Below are 20,459 nucleotides of genomic sequence, written 5' to 3'. Positions count from 1 at the left end.
GAAAAAATATTTAGTTTGCACAAATTTTAAGAAACTGTGCACCACCGAGAAAGCACAATAATTAACACAATAGAGCCAGTACTAACAAATCCTCAGAGGAGCTATACGCAAATCAGACTGTGGCCATTTCAATACCTGAGAAAATTCAGTCATCTGTAAAACTTCCACAAGCATGCAGTAGATTATGTCTGCATGAACAACTGCAAGCCACAAGGACATGGCTTTTGTAAAATGTTGTTAAAACAGGCAGCAGTGCAACAGATAAAATTAGCCATCACTTTGAATGTTGTCTGAGATATATACATAGCATGCTGAATAAAAAAATGAGCAGCAAAAATTCTAACTTGATGTGCTATACAAGCAGAGGGACAGAATTTTTATTTTATTGAGAAAATAACTGTTTCTTGAATGTTTTACAGGAGCACTGATATTACTTTAAACAAAAGATGTCCTTTTTACTCTTATACAACCATCTAGAAATGGATTGGCCTGTGTAAAGCTGTGTTAGTTGGTTTATGACATTCTTCAGAAGCTTTGCCTTGAAAACGCTTAAAAAGCCCATTAAAAAGATTTATAACACCAGTAAATATAATGAACATAATCCAACATTGTCACGCACGCTACTGGAGCTGTTAAATAATTTTACTATGTGAAAACAGACTTAGCAGAAAGATAGAAAAATTCAACTTCTTTGACAATGCAAAAAAACACATTGATGAAGGTAGAGTGGTGGATGTAGTGTATATGGATTTCAGTAAGGCATTTGATAAGGTACTCCATGCGAGGATCATTCAGAAAGTAATGAGGCAGGGGATCCTAGGAGACCTTGCTTTGTGGATCCAGAATTAGCTTGCCTACAGAAGGCAAAAGGTGGTTGTGGATGGTACGTATTCTACATGGAGGAAGGTGACCAGCGGTGTTCCTCAGAGATCTGCTCTGGGGCCTCTCCTCTGTGATTTTTATAAATGACCTAGATGACTAAGTAGAAGGGTGGGTGAGTAAGTTTGTTGATGACACAAAAGTTGGGGGTGTTGTGGATAGTCTGGAGGGTTGTCAGAGGTTACAGTGGGACATCAATAGGATGCAGAACTGGGCTGAGAAGTGGCAAATAGAGTTCAACTCAGTTATGTGTGAAGTGGTCATTTTGGTAGGTCAAATTTGAAGACAGAATATTAATGGTAAGATTCTTGGCAGTGTGGGGGGTCAGCAAGATCTTGAGGTCCATGCCCATAGGACACTCAAAGCTGCTATGCAGGTTGACAGTGTTGTTAAGAAGGCATACGGTGTTGACCTTCATTAACCGTGGTATTGAGTTCAAGAGCCATGAGATAATATTACAATTATACAAAACCTTAGTTATACCCCACTTGGAGTACTGTGTTCAGTTCTAGTCACCTCACTACGGAAGGATGTGGATACTATAGAGAGAGTTTGGAGGACATATACAAGTATGTTGCCTGGATTGGAGAGCATGCCTTTGAGAATAGGTTGAATGAACTTGTTCTTTTCTCCTTGGAGCAATGAGAGGTGACCTGATAGAGATGTAAAAGATGATGAGAGGCATTGATCATGTGGATAGCCAGAAGTTTTATCGCAGGGCTGAAATAGCTTACACAAGGGGGCATAGTTTTAAGGTGCTTGGAAGTAAGTATGTAACATGCTGTAAGGTTTCACTGCTGTGTAACATGCACAGGTTCATCAGGTTTCACTGATAATGTAATGGTTTCTCTGTAGTAGCAATGTTTGGGTTATGACTAGATATAACAAGGTATGGAATGCTGTTGTTCTTTCCTGGGAGTCTGGAAGAGAGATTTTCGCAGTCTTTTGCTGGGGAGAGATGAGGAGAGAAGATGCGAATAGAGGAAGTTGGTAGACCGCCAGATGGAGTGAACTTGGAGCAAGGTCGATGGTGGACAAACTGTTTATCAGTGAGCTCCAACATTATGCAATCAACTGATTCATAAGAACGGGCCCTTTCTTTTTTTTCCCATTTTCTTTACTAACCATATAGTCAAAGTAAGAATTACAAAGCTTAATCGTTTAATCGCATATTGTGTACTGTTTGTTATTTTGGGGTACTGATTTGTAACAGAAGATACATCGCGCAACTTAAGAGATTTCTTAAGTTTGGCTGGGTCGGGGGCGATCTCCCCCTATGTTAAGCTGCTAGCAGAAGCGTGAGTTACAACCACAAGGGGGATGTGAGAGGTAAGCTTTGCACACAGAGTGTGGTTGCGTAGAATGTACTGCCAGCGACAGTGGAACAGGCGGAATTAATAGGGTCTTTTAAGAGACTCTTTGATAGGTACTTGGAGCTTAGAAAAATAGAGGGCTTTGCAGTAGGGAAATTCTAGGCAGTTTCTAGAGTAGGTTACATGGTTGGCACAACATTGCAGGCTGAAGGGCCTGGAAGGTGCTGCAGAATTCCATGTGTCTATTTTAACTTCAAGTTTACTGTATCACTTGTGCACTGAAATTGAAGTTTTGTTCAAATTATAACCTTCAATATTCTTTATAAGCTGCACCAATTAAAATACACAAGCAAAATCAAATACATTGATCAATAATAAATACCAGTCTTGCCAGTGAAATATGAATAAAGGAAACAAAAACTCCTGGAGGACAGAGGAATTTGAACACAAGATTTAGAAAATTGTTACATGGGAGATATGCAAAATGGAACATCTTCAATCAAGCATTTGAACTGCCTTGAAAATCACCTTGCTGCTCTTCAACATTTATCTGACAGACATTAAATATAAGATGAATCCTTTATTGCCTGGAGCAGTTCTGATTCAATATAAATGACAAACAAAATTAGACAAGGATTCAACTGCATTGTAAATGCCTATAGTTTAAAAGGAGTCAACAGGTTTCTAAATGGATCCATTATAGAACTGTTGCCATTGGCAACAAACATTCCTAATTATCAGTAATATAATACATATTTCATTGCATAATAACTTATACTTCTGCCATTTTGTAGTGTTTCTTCCAACCACAGACATAGCCATACTCTACTCTCAACATAATTTTACTAGTAAATGGAAAAACACAATTCATATCAACTCACTTTCATGAGAGACAGCTGATCTTGCACTATGTATTTAGTTTGGATAGACCAAATTCTGCAACACATACAAAATACTGGAGGAACTCAGCAGGCCTGGCAGCTTCTATAGAAAAGAGTAAACCATCAACATTTTGGGCCAAGATCCTTTATCAAGACTGCTGCCCGGCCTGCTGAGTTCTTCCAGCATTTTATGCTTGGATTTCCAGCATCTGCAGATTTTCTCATATTTGTCAATCTAACCCTCCCTCCTACATAGCCCTTTGTGTTATCCATGTAGCTTACTAAGAGTTTCTTCAACATCTCTGATGTCTCTGCCTGTACCAATACCTCTGGCAGCACTTTCCACACCCAACACTACGTGCAAAAAAAAACGCATCTCTGACAACCCTGCAATACTTTGCTTTTCATTTGAACTATCAACTAATCCCATTCTGAGCATTCAATTTAACAAATGAACCAGAATTAAGTTGACACTGAATGAGTTAATCACAGACTTCAAATCAATCTGATTGTGCAAATAGTAATTTTACTTAAATCAGTTATAACATTTAGATTAAAGAATTTAGTGCTTGATATTATATTTTGAGTTACTGAAGGGGGCACCTCATAGCAGATTTCAAGCATTCCCCATGTCATTTGAAAGCTAGATATATCCCTAAGTTAACAAAATGGATGCACTACTTATGAAGCACACTTATTTTGCTCAGCAATTTTCTTCAAACAAGTAGAGGGAAGATTTTTTTAATGAAACAATTCAGATTTCTGCCAAATTTTCAGTGTTTGGGATTTGCTATTACCTAGAACAGAATAGAGCCTGTCTAAACAAATGTAAAACTTATACCTGCAGAATTCAGTTTGGTGATGCTTTACAACATGTAATATGAATTTTTCTGCTAGTTTTTGCATACTATTTTTTGAACAATTCTCTCAACATGATGATGTCATCTTCCAACTCACTGATCAGAGAAAGTGAACCTACTGTGCAAGGAGATGCCTATAAATGGAGATATAATCACCATCTTAAACAATACCTGATCCAAATTACAGAGCCAGAATGTTAAAGGGAAGAGGTGGACAATAAGAATGAGAGAAAGCAATGAGGTTGGCATCACTGAATTTTGTCTTGAATTACTCAATGATGGTATTCTTGGATCAAAATTTCAAAGGTTCACCAGAGACTGGGTCAAAAAATAAACTTAACTTCATTTGTAACAAAGTTCAAAGTAAATTTCATTATCAAAGTAAAAAGATGTCACTATATATAACCCCAGGATTTATTTTCCTGTGTGCATGCTCAGCAAGTCTATAGAATAGTAATAGGATCAGCTAGAGTGCATAAAACAATAAATTGTGCAAATCCAAATATAAATAAATAGCAATAAATAATGATAACATGAGATAAAAGTCATTAAAGTAAGATCATGGGTTGTAGGAACATTTCAATAATGGGGCAAGTGAATGCAGTTATACCTTTTTATTCAAGAGTCTGATGGTAGAGGGGTAGTATCCAAGGTTAAATCCTATTTTGATTTCTGGCTGTAGACTCAGCAATTGGGAGAAACATTAGTTCAAAGAAGAATGCAAGAAGAAAATTTCATAATCAGTAACTCGTATAGATTGCTAAACTGTAAGACTACAGAATCATACTGAAACGGTATAGTTTTCTGTTTGTACAATGCCTCAACCAAGTGATGCTGCCAAGTTGCAGAGAGGAGATGTCAAAACAATAGAGTGAAGCCAAAAAAAATGACTGGGAGTTACATTTTTTCCTCCAATTAGAGATGAGAACGAGTGGAAACTGACAGGAGAGAGTGATCTAAAAGAAGCACACTTCTTCATGAAATTGTGCTATCTCTAATTGCGCAAGCAGGAGAAGCAAAGCATGAGTCAGGTCCTGAGATGCCACAGCTTTAGGTACTGGTAATATCACCCAGCTATTACTATGTTTCTGCATTTGTCCCATATCTCTCTAAAGTGCACCCCTCCATGTAACTATCCAAGTGCTTAAATGACATGATTGTACTTAAATCCCTGTTCATTCTGAGGATCAATTTAATAAAAATTTTGTTGCATACAATTTACTTGTAGACTCCAATCAGTTTGGAATGGCAAAAACCATTTCCTCCACCAGCTCCATCAGCACAAGTGCACCACAGGGCTGTGTGTCAAGTCCCCTGCACGAATGTGTGGCTAATTATATTCAAGTTTGCTGATGACACCACTGTTGTGGACTGTATCAAAGGTGGTGATGAATCAGCATAAAGAAGAGGGATTGAAAATTTGGCTGAGTGGTGTCATAATAACTTCTTACTCAATGTCAGCAAGACCAAGGAATTGATTGTAGACTTCAGGAAAGGGAAAGTAGAGGTCCACGAGTCAGTCCTCAGCGGAGGATCAGAGGTGAAGACGACTAGTAGCTTTAAATTCTTGGGTGTTACCATTGTAGAGGTCCTGTCCAGAACCCAGCATGTAAATGCAATTGCAAAGAAAGCATGCAGCACCTCTACTTCCTGAGGAGTTTGTGGAGATTTGGCATATCATCAAAACTTTGACTAACTGCTATAAATGTGCAGTGGAGAGTGTATTGAATGGCTGCAACACAGCCTGGTATGGAAATACCAATGTCTTCGAACAGATAAACCACCTAATACATCATAGGTAAATCACTCCCAACCACTGAACACATCTACATGAAACAATGTTATAGGAAAACAGCATCCATCATTGGAGATCCTCACCACTAAGGCATCCTCACCATCTTTTCTCACTGCTGCCATCAGGTAGAAGGAAGTCTGAGAAACAGAACGTGGGTGCTGCGGGAGCCATTTTGATTTTTTCTTCTCATCGGGGTTAAGAGACGCGGGACTGTGCAGGCGTGTGATATCCGGCAGTGAAGCGCGGAAGATTTAAAAGGAACACAGCCTTATACAGCAGGCAGCGTCGCTTGCAGGCCACGGAGTGAGCCGGGAGCAGAGTGAAGGCTTAAGGGCTTTGGTTCAACGGGCGAGCCAAGGTAGGCTTAGTTTTCAATTTTTCCTGTTATTTGAGGAAAGCAGGAATTATGAGTGTGAGGGCAGCTTGTTGTTCTCGGTGTCGGATGTGGGAGTCCGGGCATCCATATCTGCACCAGGTGCGCCGAGCTGCAGCTCCTAAGGGACCGTGTTAGGGAACTGGAGCTGCAGCTCAATGACCTTCGTCTGATCAGGGAGAGTGAGGAGTTGATAGAGAGGAATTACTGGCAGGTGGTCACACCGGGGCCACAGGAGGCAGACAAGTGGGTCACAGTTAGGAGAGGGAAGGGGAAGAGTCAGGTACTAGAGAGTACCCCAGTGGCTGTACCCCTTGACAATAAGTACTCCTGTTTGAGTACTGTTGGGGGGGTGGGGGGGGGGGGGGGAAGAACAGCCTACCTGGGGGAAGCAACAGTGGCTGTGCCTCTGGCACAGAGTCCGGCCCTGTAGTTCAGAAGGTTAGGGAAAGGAAGAGGAAGGCAGTAGTAATAGGGGACTCCATAGTTAGGGGGTCAGATAGGTGATTCTGTGGACACAATCAGGACACCTGATGGTCGTTTGCCTCCCTAGTGCCAGGGTCCAGGATGTTTCTGATCACGTCCAAGATATCCTGAAGTGGGAGGGTGAGGAGCCAGAGGTCGTGGTACATAGAGGTACTGTAACACTTGCCCAACAGGCTGGTATAAATCTAGGGGAAATAAGTACAGCCATTCACCAACCCCGCCACCCGTATACGCAGGTGCTGTGGAAATCTAGTTAATGCCGCGTCGCACACACAATATCAAACTCATACCAGATATCGTTATGGAATATACTTTAAAGATATTACTAAAACTAAATGAGTACTAACAATACAGTATATATGGAGGAAAAGAAAATAAAGTAAAAGGCGCCAAACTTAGCAGAGTTCAGTCAGTTTAGTGCACATCGTTGGAGCTCAACCATCGAACCATTCAACCCTCGTCACTTTCCTCCGACCTCCACGTCCTTGCACCTGGGACCACCCTGGTGGTCAACCGCGCAGTGCAGCGCATGTCCACCTTCCTCGGCGTCTTCTTCCCGACTCCCCAAAAAGACCGCGAAAACACCGCTCCCAAACCCACAAGTCAAAATAACATTCCCCCATTGGTTAACAAATGAATACAATCCCTGTTAACAGCAATTCTAAAGCTAAACAACTGCAAGAGAATACACTTATCATAGCAAAGAAGCATTCCTACTTTTAACAAAACAAAGAAGCCATTTTGATTAACATACACAGTACATTGTACAGTACCAATGACATAGGTAGGAAAAGGGAAGAGGTCCTGAAAGGAGAATATAGGGAGTTAGGAAGGGAGTTGAGAAGAAGGACTGCAAAGGTAGTAATCTCGGAATTACTACCTGTGCCACGTGACAGTGAGAGTAGGAATGGAATGAGATGGAGGATAAATGCGTAGCAGAGGGATTAGAGCAGGGGCAGGGATCATTGGGACCTCTTTTGGGGCAGGTGTGACCTGTGACAAAAAGGACAGGTTGCACTTGAATCTTAGGGGGACCAATATCCTGGCAGGGAGATTTGCTAAGGCGACTGGGGAGACTTTAAACTAGAATGGTTGGCAGGTGGGAATCAAATTTAAGAGTCTAGGAGAGAGGAAGTTAGTTCACAAATAAAGAAAGCTTGTAGACAGTATGAGAGAGAGGATAGGCAAGTGATAGAGAAGGGGAATGCTCAGACCGAAGATGCAGGGGAGAAGGAAGAAAAAGAAGATAGTAAAGTTGTTTGCATTGTTAGGGATAAACAGAGAGTAAGAGGTGGAGAATTTCTTAAATGCATTTATGTTAAGGCTAGGAACATTGTAAGAAAGGTGGGTGAGCTTAGAGCATGGATTGATACTTGGAAATATAATTTTGTAGCTATTAGTGAAACATGGTTGCAGGAGGGGTGTGATTGGAAACTAATTATTCCTGGATTTCACTGCTTCAGGTGTGATAGAATCGGAGGGGCAAGAGGGGGAGGTGTTGCATTGCTTGGCAGAGAAATATTACAGCAGTGCTCTGGCAGGATAGATTAGAGGGCTTGTCAAGGAAGACTATTTGGATGGAAATGAGGAATGGGAAAGGTGTAGTAACACTTATAGGGGTGTATTGTAGACCACCTAATGGGGAGTGTGAATTAGAGGAGCAAATCTGTAAGGAGATACCAGATGTTTGTAAGGTTGTGATTGTGGGAGATTATAATTTTCCACACATAGACTGGGAAGGCCATTCTGTAAAAGGGCTGGATAGTTTGGAGTTTGTAAAATGTGTGCAGGTTAGTTTTTTGCACCAATAACATAGAGGTACCAACTAGAGAAGGGGCAGTGTTGGATCTCCTGTTAGGGAATGAGATAGGTCAGGTGACGGAGGTATGTGTTGGGAAGCACTTCGGGTCCAGTGATCACAATACCATTAGTTTCAATATAATTACGGAGAAGGATAGGACTGGACCCAGGGTTGAGATTTTTGATTGGGAGAAAGGCTAACTTTGAGACGATGCGAAAGGATTTAGAAGGAGTGGATTGGGACAATTTATTTTAATAGGAAGGATGTAATAGAGAAATAGAGGTCATTTAAAAGTGAAATCTTAAGGGTACAGAATCTTCATGTTCCTGTTGGGTTGAAAGGAAAGGTTAAAAGTTTGAGAGAGCCATGGTTTTCAAGAGATATTGGAAACTTGGTTCGGAAAAGGAAAGAGATCTACAATAAATAAAGGCAGCATGGAGTAAATAAGGTGCTCTAGGAATATTAAGAATGAAAAAAGAATCTTAAGAAAGAAATTAGAAAAGCTAAAAGAAAATACGAGGTTGCTTTGGCAAGTAAGATGAAAATATATCCATAGGGTTTCTACAGTTATATTAATAGCAAAAGGATAGTGAGGAATAAAATTGGTCCCTTAGAGAATCAGAGTGGACAGCTATGTGTGGAGCCAAAAAGAGATGGGGGAGATTTTGAACAATTTCTTTTCTTTGGTATTCACCAAGCAGAAGGATATTGAATTGTAAGGGAAGGTAAGGTAAGGGAATCAAGTAGGGTAGTTATGGAAACAATGATGATTAAAAGAAGAGGAAGTACTGGCGCTTTTAAAGAATATAAAAGTGGGTAAGTCTCCGGGTCCTGACAGGATATTCCCTAGGACTTTGAGGGACGTTAGTGTAGAAACAGCAGGGGCTCTGACAGAAATATTTCAAATGTCATTAGAAATGGGGATGGTGCCAAAGGATTGGCGTATTACTCATGTTGTTTCATTGGTTAAAAAGGGTTCTAAGAGTAAACCTAGCAATTATCAGCCTGTAAATTTGACATCAGCTGTGGGTAAATTAATGGGAAGTATTCTTAGAGATGGTATATATAATTATCTGGATGGAAAGGGTCTGATTAGGGACAGTCGACATGGATTTGTATGTGGAAGGTCAGGTTTGACAAATCTTATTGAATCTTTTGAAGAAGTTACTAGGAAAGTTGACGAGGGTAAAGCAGTGGATGTTGTCTATACAGACTTCATTAAGGCCTTTGACAAGGTTCCACACAGAAGGTTAGTTAGGAAGGTTCAATTGTTAGGTATTAATATTGAAGTAGTAAAATGGATTCAATAGTGGCTGGATGGGAGATGCCAGAGAGTAGTGGTGGATAACTGTTTGTCAGATTGGAGGCCGGTGACTAGTGGTGTGCCTCAGGGATCTGTACTGGGTCCAATGTTGCTTGTCATATACATTAATAATCTGGATGATGGGGTGGTAAATTGGATTAGTAAGTATGCAGATGATACTAAGATAGGTGGTGTTGTGGATAATGAAGTAAGTTTTCAAAGCTTGCAGAGAGATTTAGACCAGTTAGAAGAGTGGGCTGAAAGATGGCAGATGGAGTTTAATGCTAATAAGTGTGAGGTGCTACATTTTGGTAGAAATAATCAAAATAGGACATATGTGGTAAATGGTAGGGCATTGAGGAATGCAGTAGAACAGAGTGATCTAGGAAGAATGGTGCATAGTTCCCTGAAGGTGGAATCTCATGTGGATAAGGTGGTGAAGAAAGCTTTTGGTATGCTGGCCTTCATAAATCAGAGCATTGAGTATAGGAGTTGGGATGTAATGTTAAAATTCTACAAGGCATTGGTGAAGCCAAATTTGGAGCATGCATACAGTTCTGGTCGCCAAATTATAGGAAAGATGTCAACAAAATAGAGATAGCACAGAGGAGATTTACTAGAATGTTACCTGGGTTTCAGCACCTAAGTTACAGAGAAAGGTTGAACAAGTTAGGTCTTTATTCTTTGGAGCATAGAAGCTTGAGGGGGGACTTGATAAAGGTATTTAAAATTATGAGGGGGATAGATAGAGTTGATGTATATAGGCTTTTTCCGTAGAGAGTAGGGGAGATTCAAACAAGAGTTCGAGTTGAGAGTTAGGGGGCAAATGTTTAGGGGTAACACGAGGAGGAACTTCTTTACTCAGAGAGTGATAGCTGTGTGGAACGAGCTTCCAGTGTTAGTGGTAGAGGCAGGTTCGATTTCGTCATTTAAAAAAAAATTGGATAGGGATATGGACAGGAAAGAAATGGAGAGTTATGGGCTGACTGCAGGTAGGTGGGACTAGGTGAGAGTAAGCGCTCGGCATGGACTAGAAGGGCCGAGATGGCCTGTCTCCGTGCTATAATTGTTATATGGTTATACAGTACAACAGCCCAAGGACTCTCACCACCAGGTTCAAGAACAGTTACTACCCCTCAACCAAAAGGCTCTTGAACAAAGGGGGGGGGGGGGTTATTACACTCACTTGCCCATCCATTGAGATATTTCCACAACCAATGATCTTGCTTAAAGAACTCTTTATCTTGTTATTTCATGTTTTCAATATTTATTGCTATTTCTTCATACTTGCACTGGCATTGTTTGTTCTCTTCTGGTTGATCTTTCATTGATCTGATGAAATTACTAGTCTATAGATTTGTTGAGTATGCCCAAAGGAAAAAATGAATCTCTGCATTGTATGTTGTGACATATTCTGTATGTACTCTGATAATAAAATCTATTTTGAACTTTGAAAACAAGTAATGCCTTTCCTTGGCTGTTTGCCATATTAGCGTGCATAGTGAATTAAAGTTAATATACAGTAAACTATTCTTAGCATTGAAATCTGACCCCCAAGAATAAACAGGAGAAAGAACCCTTCAAAGCAATACATAGCAAATGCATTAGAAACTTCTTCACAGAGCTCCCTTTAAAATACTGGAGGATACTGGAATTAACAGCTACATGCTACCATAAACTCTTTAGTTGTCTGAGAAGAACATTCCCAATTCATACCCAACTGTTGTTTGGTTAGATCAAACTTACTTCACGTAGAAATCAAGATGCTTTGGGAATTCCAATTTTCCAGCAAGAATTTTTTGATAAATTCCAAAAGGATTGTCATCAAAAAATGGGGGGTAACTGCAAAAAGAAAACAATCAACAAGGTAGATTAGGAATAGCACGTTATAGATTTGAAAATCGTCCACTTTACATGTTAATGTCTACCCAGCAGCCTATGTAACATCATTTAAGTCTTTTGCTTTTACATGTTAAATAGTGCGTATAGCTCCAGCTAGCTTTTGGTAAGATCTTATGTGAAAGAAATGACTCAAGCAGACTGATTAGGGACACTTTTAGAAAAACCTTTGAGGTAAAGTATAAACGTGAAACAAAGAGAATGGAATGCCCTAAACTGATCCAAAGAATATTAACCATTATTACAGTGGCTTAGACATTGAACCCATGAACACTACCTCACCTTTTTAAATATATATTATTTCTGTTTTTACAGAATTTTAATTTATAATTATATACGTTGAAATTGACTGAAGAAAAGAATATTATGTATTGTATTGAACTGCTGCTGCTAAGTTAACATATTTCATGACACATACTAAAATTGAGGCTAAGATGATAATAAACCTGATTCTAATTTTGATTTTGATTTTATAATTGACAGCTGAATTTATTCCTACTATATACTCACAGGTTGTTTTAACTGAGAAAATTCTTCTCTGCTTAATACAAAGTAACACTGATCTCCATTACAGTAAAATAGCATAGATTATTGATTACGAATGAAGACAGGAATGTCTATCAATTCAAATAAATGAAAATCAATTGTCCAGTTTATGGAAAAGATTTATAATCAAAAATTTTTAAAAAGTTTTGAAATCCACTTGATCTAATAGTCTGCATTATGGGTTTTGAAGGAAGTGGCTGCAGAGATGACAGATGTGTGGATTATGTACAACTTACTCCAGATTCTGGAACAGTCTCAGACAATCAGAAAAATCAGCAAGAGAGAAAACAAGATGCTATATACAGTCTAGTGTCTGTCAGCAGGACAGATTGTGCAGGTAAAGGCAGAGGTTAAGAGAACTAAGCAAGACTCAACATGATTTTATGAAAGGAAATCATGCTGGACAAATTTCTAGAGCTATGATATAACAAACAGGATATTTTATAAGAAGAACAGAATGTAATCTCATAGAAATGCAAGATGTTGAGGGGGGAATGCTTTCAGAATAGCAAGTCATTGATTTTGGGTAGATGAAGAGAATTTCTTCTATGTGGCTCATGAATCTTTGAGGAACAATTCAGAGAATTGTGAAGGCAGAGTCATTAAATATATTCAGGAAGAGATCTATGGACATTTTAATCAATTGTGCTGGGGTTGAGAGCTTCAAATTCTGAGCTATGAAAATCTCCAACAACCTGGCCCAGCTATAGACCCATAGCCAAGAAAGCACACTACTATCTGTACTTCCTTAGGCGGGTAAAGAAATGTGGTACGTCGCTACAGACTTTGACCATTTTATTAATGTATCTTAGAAAGCATTTTATCTATGCCTAGGCAGAAAAGGATTTCCTCAGTTAAATTAACTTGTGTGTATGTAGTGGAAAGATCTTGAGCTGTCAATTATAAAAATACACTAAACCACTGTATTAAAAGTTGAAAACATTTTTGGTATGACATCTGCTCTACCCATGACCACGAGAAGCTGCAGAGTTGTAGACACAGCTCAGCACATCATAGAAACCAGCCTCCCTCCATGGAATGAAATTCTTGGTGCCTCAGTAAAGCAGCCAGCATAATCCAAGACCCGAACCACCTAAGAGATTCTCTCTTTGCCCCTCACCCATTAGACAAAAGCCTGGAAGCACATCCCACCAGGATCAAGGACAGATTGCCCCGCTGTTATAACACTATTGAATTCTTCAATAGTATGAGTAGACACTCTCAACCTCAATCTAACCTTTTATGTTCTTGCATCTTGTTATCTATCTGTTTTGCACTTTCTCTGTAGATGTAACACTTTATTTTAAGGCCAACCATATTATAGCATACACACGAGGGGTTGTGTGGTCTACTGCTGTCCATTTGCTACACTTAACAACAGTGAGCAATCCAAAGGTTCAAGTAGAAAGTTAAACATTTGGTGGAGATAAGATAAGCAGTCATGCTCAAAATATTATAATAGGATCACTTGCTATTCACCTGTGGTCTTCTAAAGGACAAAAGATAGTGGATGGGGGTAGTTATTTAGTTGCCAAAGCTGGGATAGAGATCTTTTTTCTTTCACTTACCACATCAACTAAAACAAATAGGAATCTTAGCAGCATTATGAATGCTTAAAGAAGTCAGCTGAAAAGTCTCCAAGAGGACTCACCCAGAAAGCATTTCAAACATCAGCACACCTAATGCCCACCAGTCCACTGCTCTTCCATGACCTTTACTCTGGATGACTTCTGGTGCAAGGTATTCTGGAGTACCGCAGAGTGTCCAAGTACTAGAAAGGGCAAAGAAAAGTGACCAGTATTATGTCATGAAGAGAGAACTTAAGTAATGATTTTGTCATAAATGATGACTAAATACTGAATAAAATTAACTTTATATTTGAAGATGCACTCAATGACCACATTATAGGTACTTCCTGTACCTAATATAGTGACCACTGAATGTATGTTTGTGGTCTTCTGCTGCTGTAGCTCATCCACTTTAAAGTTCGACATGCTGTGCATTCAGAGATGTGTTTCTGCACACCACTGTGGTAATTAATGCATGGTCATTTGAGTTACCCACACCTTGTAAGCTTGAACCAGTCTTGCCATTTTACTCTGACAAATCTCATTAACAAGGTATTTTCGCCAACAGCACTGCCACTTAATCTTTTTTTGTTTTTCACACCATCCTCTGTGAACTCTTGAGACTGTTGTGAGAGAAAATCTCAAGTGATCAGCAGTTTCTGATTTACTCAAATTACCCTCTCTGGCACCAACAATCATTCCATGATCAAAGTCACTTGGATCATAAGACCACAAGACCATAAGACATAGGAGCAGAAGTAGGCCATTTGGCCCATTGAGTCTGTTCCACCATTCAATCATGGGCTGATCAAATTCTTCCAGTCATCCCCATTCCCATGCCCTTACCCCATACCCTTTGATGCCCTGGCTAATCAAGAACCTATCTATCTCTGCCTTAAATATACCCAATGGCTCGGCTTCCAAAGCCACTCGTGGCAACAAATTCCACAGGTTTACCACCCTCTGACTGAAGTAATTTCTCTGCATCTCAGTTCTAAAAGGATGACCTTCACTCCTGAAGTTGTGCCCTCTTGTCCTAGAATCCCCTACCATGGGAAATAACCTTGCCATATCTAATCTGTTCAGGCCTTTTAACACTTGGAATGATCGCCCCTCATTCTCCTGAACAAGGAATACAGCCCAAGAGCTGACAGATGTTCCTCACTGAGTAACCCTTTCATTCCTGGATTTCTTCTCCATTGGGATATTTGGTCTGAACACAACTGAAGCTCCTGACTATGTCCACATGCTTTTATGCATTGAGTTGCTGCCACAATTGGCTGATTAGATATTTTAATTAGCAAGCACGTGTACAGGTGCAACTAATAATGTGGCCACTGAGCACAAAATCAACTTGTTAAATAGAGAAGAAAAGCAATATAGAATGTAATGGAACAAGATAGATTTTAATTACAAGACAAAATTCACAAAACCAGGACTTCCAAATGACCATAACATCATGTAGGCTCTAAATTTTCTAAAATCCTTTCTCTTCATGCTTCAGAGTTATACAAGTCTCATAAAAGGTCCCATTGTGCTTCAGCATTGAGTTCAAAGCTCCGGAAACTATACTGCAACTTCATAAAACTCTGGTTAGGTGTTGTGTAGAATCATTAGTCAATAGGTCACCAAGTTATCCCAATATGTGCCACCTAAGCAAATGTAACCTTCAATTTTCAGTACATCTTCAAGGTATCGGTGTATTGAATGCTGTGTAACCTCAATTACAGAGTACACGTCAAAGTAAATTTATTATCAAAGTATGTATGTCACCATAACAGATTTTTGTGTATTCAGTTAATAAAAAGAAATACAACAGCGTTACATACCCCGTGGGTATCTTGTGACTGTCTTACAACCACGATGTAATTAAGTATCTGGTGAGCATGATGTAATGGTCTTGTGATGGTGAGATGATGTAATTTTCCCGCCAGTGAGAGGTCATGTGATGACCTACTTCAACAGGTATGAAACAGGAAAGCCTTGCTGTGATGCAGGTTAGTTCGTGGATTAATTCGTCAGTTACTCCGTTATGCTGCGTATCCGTCTCATCATGCAGTTTTGTTTAAAAATGGAGTTTTACTTTCTATCTTAAGTCTCAAAGGTTGTTGCCGGCAGTTTCGCCACAACGCTGCCAGTTTTTGTCCAGTCGGAGAGTGAAGATTTATCGAGGTACAGAAACCCGAAGGATCGCGTAAAGTTGATGTCGTCCGCGGTAATACAGGATCGACCTTATTGAATCCTCGGTCAAGCAGGTAGTAACCTGCATCCGAGATAGCCCCTGCATTGGGAAAACAGAAAGGGCTGGCGCAGCATTATTCATCAAGGAAAAGGTCAGTGCCTTTAAGTTGTTCTTATTTCCTTCGTCGTAAATCCTTCAGGCAAGGCATATTTCAGCTGGGATCAGCAGTAATGTCACGTCATTGAGGAATTCGTTACTTCAGGAAAGTCTCTCCTAATTGACTGTATAAATCATTTGGACTTCCGCGTTTACCACTTTAAGACTGTGTTCACATTTATCGCTTTAAGAACTGTTCGAGTTGCCATAGAGCAGTTACCTTCCAGTTAAGTTAGTCATTTGTTGTTGAGCTGAGTTTAAATAAATGTTCCTTTGTTTATAAACCCGGAATCCAAGATGGTGGCACAACACAGCTTGCAGCGGCCACTCCAGAGCTGATTATCTGTTATTTGTGAAGTGGGGTGCCATGCGCAATCATAATCGATTGAAAACGGATGTGGGAGCACGGAGGAACATCGGGAAATCTCCAGGAAGACCCCTTTCATTGCTGCTGCTGCGAGGTCCGGGACTTTGCTGGGAAGAACAGGCCCCCAGTCCTCGGGGTCGCATTGCCGATGGCCGTTGGTGGGGCCGTCTTAATAAGCTTGGCAGAGGATGGTGCTCGGAGAAGCTGTGCCGGAGGGGATGGTCGGAGGCTTGGAGGTTCGACAGACTCAGAGTCCACTGCGGTAAGGTCGCTTTCGGTGTGTGCTGCGTCTGCGAGGCTGGGTTCGACAGAGCTTTCATTGTGTGCTGTGTCTGCAAGGCTGAGTCGGGCGGCGCCGTGGAAGTCCATAGCAGGGGTATTCCTTTCTGCCGCCAGTGTGGGATGGGGACTTGTGGAAACTGTGTGGTGATTTCTTTTGAACTTGTAGTCTTTTAACATCTTTGGACTATTTTTACTGTGCCCATGGTCTGTTTTTTTTTTATCAATTATGCTATTGTTTGCACTGTTATAATTATGTGGTTTTGTGCAGGTCTTGTAGCTTTAGTTTTTGGTCTGGTTTTGTCTGGTGGATTTGAAGCTCCTTTCCAGGGAACATGCTAAGATGGTAGCGCGAAATTAATACGCAGCAGCAGCCTGTCCGGACTCTGGACTGGGAATGGCCAAATGTTATGTGGATTTTCTGATGTAGTCTGTTTTGTCATATGCTTTTGTGATATCATTCTGGAAGAACGTTGTCTCATTTTTTAACTGCATTGCATTTGTGGTTTCTGAATGACAAATAAACTGAATCTGAAAAACCTGTCTCAATTTCTATATTCATTGTTGCCATATCGTAACAACCGAATCAATGAAAAACTACAAAGACAAACCACCTATGTGAAAAGTCAATAAACTGCAAATACAAAAAAAAAGAAAAAACAAAATACTAATAAATAAGCAATAAATGTCAAGAACATGAGTTGTAGAGTTCTTGAAAGTGACTCCATAGGTTTTGGAATCAGGTCTGTTGAGTGAAGTTCAAGAGCCTGATGGCAAAGGGGTAATAACTATACCTGAACATACTGGCGTGAGATTTGAGGCTCCTGTACCTCCTTCCTGGTGGCAGCAGCAAGAAGAGCATCACCTGGAAGCTTTGGCTCCTTGATGATGGATGCTGTTTTTCCTGCAACAGCACTCCATGTAGATGGGCTCAATTGTGGAGAGGGCTGTATCCATACCACACCATGATGTAATCCGTCAATATACTCTGCACTGTCCCGGAGTCTCTCCCTCACACAGATGCATAGAACTTTCTCAGTTTTAGATGACATGCTGAACCGTTGCAAACTTCTAAGAAAGTAGAGATGCTGCCGTGCCTTCTTTGTAATTGCACTCAAGGAGTTATCCTGGGTTCAGGATAACTTGCTTCCTCAAGTTCAGATGTGACTAATGTGAGGTTAAGCAGTTTGTGAAGAAGATGAATCTGTGAAAATTGTTGCCACAGAGGGCAGTGGAGTTCTTAAAGACAGAAATTGATACATTGCTGGTTGGTAAGCAGGTTAAGCAGGTATGGGAAGAAATGGGGAGGAATTGGTATGGAAAACAAGAATAGCCATGACAGAATAGTGGAGTAGACTCAGTGGACTGAATGGCCCAATTCTTCTCCAAGATTTACCACCTTGGTGTGGTGGAGAGACTTCTGAGATTCTGAAATCCGAGACAAGTGATCCAAGAAAAATCTCAATGGTGGAGCTGGTGGAAGATAATGACACATTACAACAGTTGTGAATGTGGAGGACGGTTGCAGCAGTGAAGGGCTCCCAATTGCATTCTATGCCACTGGGCCCTGACCCCAATCCGTCAAGAACCATGTGGTGGCTGCCCATGCATCTGCCTCCCATATTAAACAGTCATGTATAGGCATCTCCATTAAGGTCAGAATATTTGAATCTTGGATTGGCCTCTACAGCCACCTGAGGACCAGCAACCTCATATTCTACTTGAGTGACTGAACTACTAACAACAGATAACATTAATAACTAGATTTAACTGAACTATCACCCACTATTGAAACCAATAAGTTTCCAGAAAAATAAGAGGCAACACTGGAAAACACACTTAACAATTATACACATGCAGGTATTCTTATTAAAAAAAATAACCAAGCACAAGTTAAACTACCAGAAAAATAACAATTCTACACAACAATCTAACAGTACAGAAAAGGTTTACTAGGATGCTTCCAGGATTAATGTGTATGTGCAAAAAGAAAAGGTTGAACAAATTCCAGTGTTTTCTCTGGAGTGGTTGAGAAGAAACCTGACAGAACAATATAAAATTATGAGAAGCATAGGGAGTCGGTTGCTAAACGTTTCGTAGAATTTAAAGGGATATGCTGGGCAAGTATTTTTTCTCCCCCTATACAGAGAGTGGTGGGTGGCCAGAATGCACTGCTAGGGCTAGTGGCGGTGGCAACAGCAGATAAAATTTGTGTTTAAGTAGTTCTCAAATAGGCATGTGAATATGCAGAGAATGGAAGAATATGTACCGGGTGGAGGCAGAAAGGATTAATTTAATTAGGCACTATTAGATTTATCAGTTCTGTACAATGAGGTGGGCCAAAGGATGTGTTCCTGTGCTACACTGCATTTAAATAATGCGGCTCCTTACTGTAAACCTGAGCGTTTAGTGAACAATTATGGAAGTCAATGATAATTCAAATTCAAAGTTCAAATTTCAAAGTAAGATTTATTATCAGAGTATATACACATGTCCCCACATAGAATCCTGAGATTCTTTTTCTTGTGGGTGTACTTAGTGAATCTATAGAACAGTAACAGTAAATAGGATCAATGAACAACAAACTGTGCAAATGCAAATATAAATAGAAATAAACAGTGAGTATGAACTAACATGAAATAACAAGATAAAGAGTCCTTAAAATGAGACCACTGTTTCTGGGAATATCAGAAATAGAATGAGTATAGTTATCTCCTTTTGCTCAAGAGCCCGATGGTTGAAGGTAATAACTGTTCTTGAAACTGGTGGTGCAAGTCCTGAGGCACTTGTACCTTCTACCCGATGGCAGTAATAAGAAAAGAGTGGTGAGGATCTTTGATGATGGACACTGCTTTCCTACGACAATGTTTCATGTAGGTGTGCTCAACAGTTAGGACTTTAGCCATGATGTACTGGGCTAAATCCTACAAAATAGCTTTTATAGGATTTTCTGCTCAAGGGCATTGGTGTTCCCATACTAGCCCATAATGCAGCCAATCAGCACACTTTTCACCACACATCTACAGAAGTTTGCTAAGGCTTTTGATGACATGCCAAATCTATGCAGAATCCTGGGGAAGTGGAGGTGCTCAAGTGCTTTCTTTGCAATTATACTTATGTGATGGGTCCAGGACAGGTCCTCTGAGATAGTGACACCCAGGAATTTAAAGTTATTCATCCTCTACACCTCTGACCAGTACTGGTTTATGAACCTCTAGTTTCCCTCTCCTAAAGTTTACAGTCAGCTTCTTAGTCTTACTGACATTAAGAGGTTGTTATTATTACACTACGCAGCCAAGTTTCCAATCTCCCTCCTGTAAGCTGATTCATCACCATTTCTGATACAGCCCACAACAGTGGTGTTTTCAGCAAACTTGTATATGGTGTTGGAACTGTACTTAGCCACACAGTCATAGGTGTAAAGTGAGTAGAGCCGGGGTCAACGCACACATCCCTGTGGTGATGGAGATTTTGGAGAGGTTGTTGCCAATCCAGACTCATGGGAGTCTGCCTTTGAGGAAATCCAGGTTCCAATTGCACAAAGGTGTATTCAGGCCCAGGTCTTGGAATTTGATTAGTTTTGAAGGGATGATGGTATTAAATGCTGAGCTGTAATTGATAAAGAACAATCTGCTGTATGCACCTTTGCTGTCCAGATGTTTCAGCGTTGTGTGAACAGCCAATGAGATAGCACCTGCTGCAGACCTGTTGCTTCGAGTGGATCCAAGTCGCCACTCAGACAGGAACTGATATGCTTCAACACCTGCCTCG

General features: G+C 40.3%; 1 protein-coding gene across 1 annotated transcript in view; it reads right to left on the bottom strand.

Annotated features, from left to right (window-relative positions):
* prkx (protein kinase X-linked) overlaps nt 1–20,459 on the bottom strand; it is a 124,856-nt gene that overhangs the window by 33,385 nt on the left and 71,012 nt on the right. The window contains exons 4-5 of the mRNA XM_059963751.1: nt 13,788–13,907; nt 11,438–11,533 (exon numbers count right to left, since the gene is read on the bottom strand). Coding sequence (XP_059819734.1) covers nt 11,438–11,533; nt 13,788–13,907 — 216 coding nt within the window. The remainder of the gene's footprint in view (nt 1–11,437; nt 11,534–13,787; nt 13,908–20,459) is intronic.

Source organism: Hypanus sabinus, chromosome 3 (genome assembly GCF_030144855.1).
Source record: "Hypanus sabinus isolate sHypSab1 chromosome 3, sHypSab1.hap1, whole genome shotgun sequence".
In the NCBI taxonomy this organism is placed as follows: Eukaryota; Metazoa; Chordata; class Chondrichthyes; order Myliobatiformes; family Dasyatidae; genus Hypanus; species Hypanus sabinus.
Note: the sequence above shows the minus strand (reverse complement) of the source record. Positions and strands in the feature narration are given on the sequence as shown.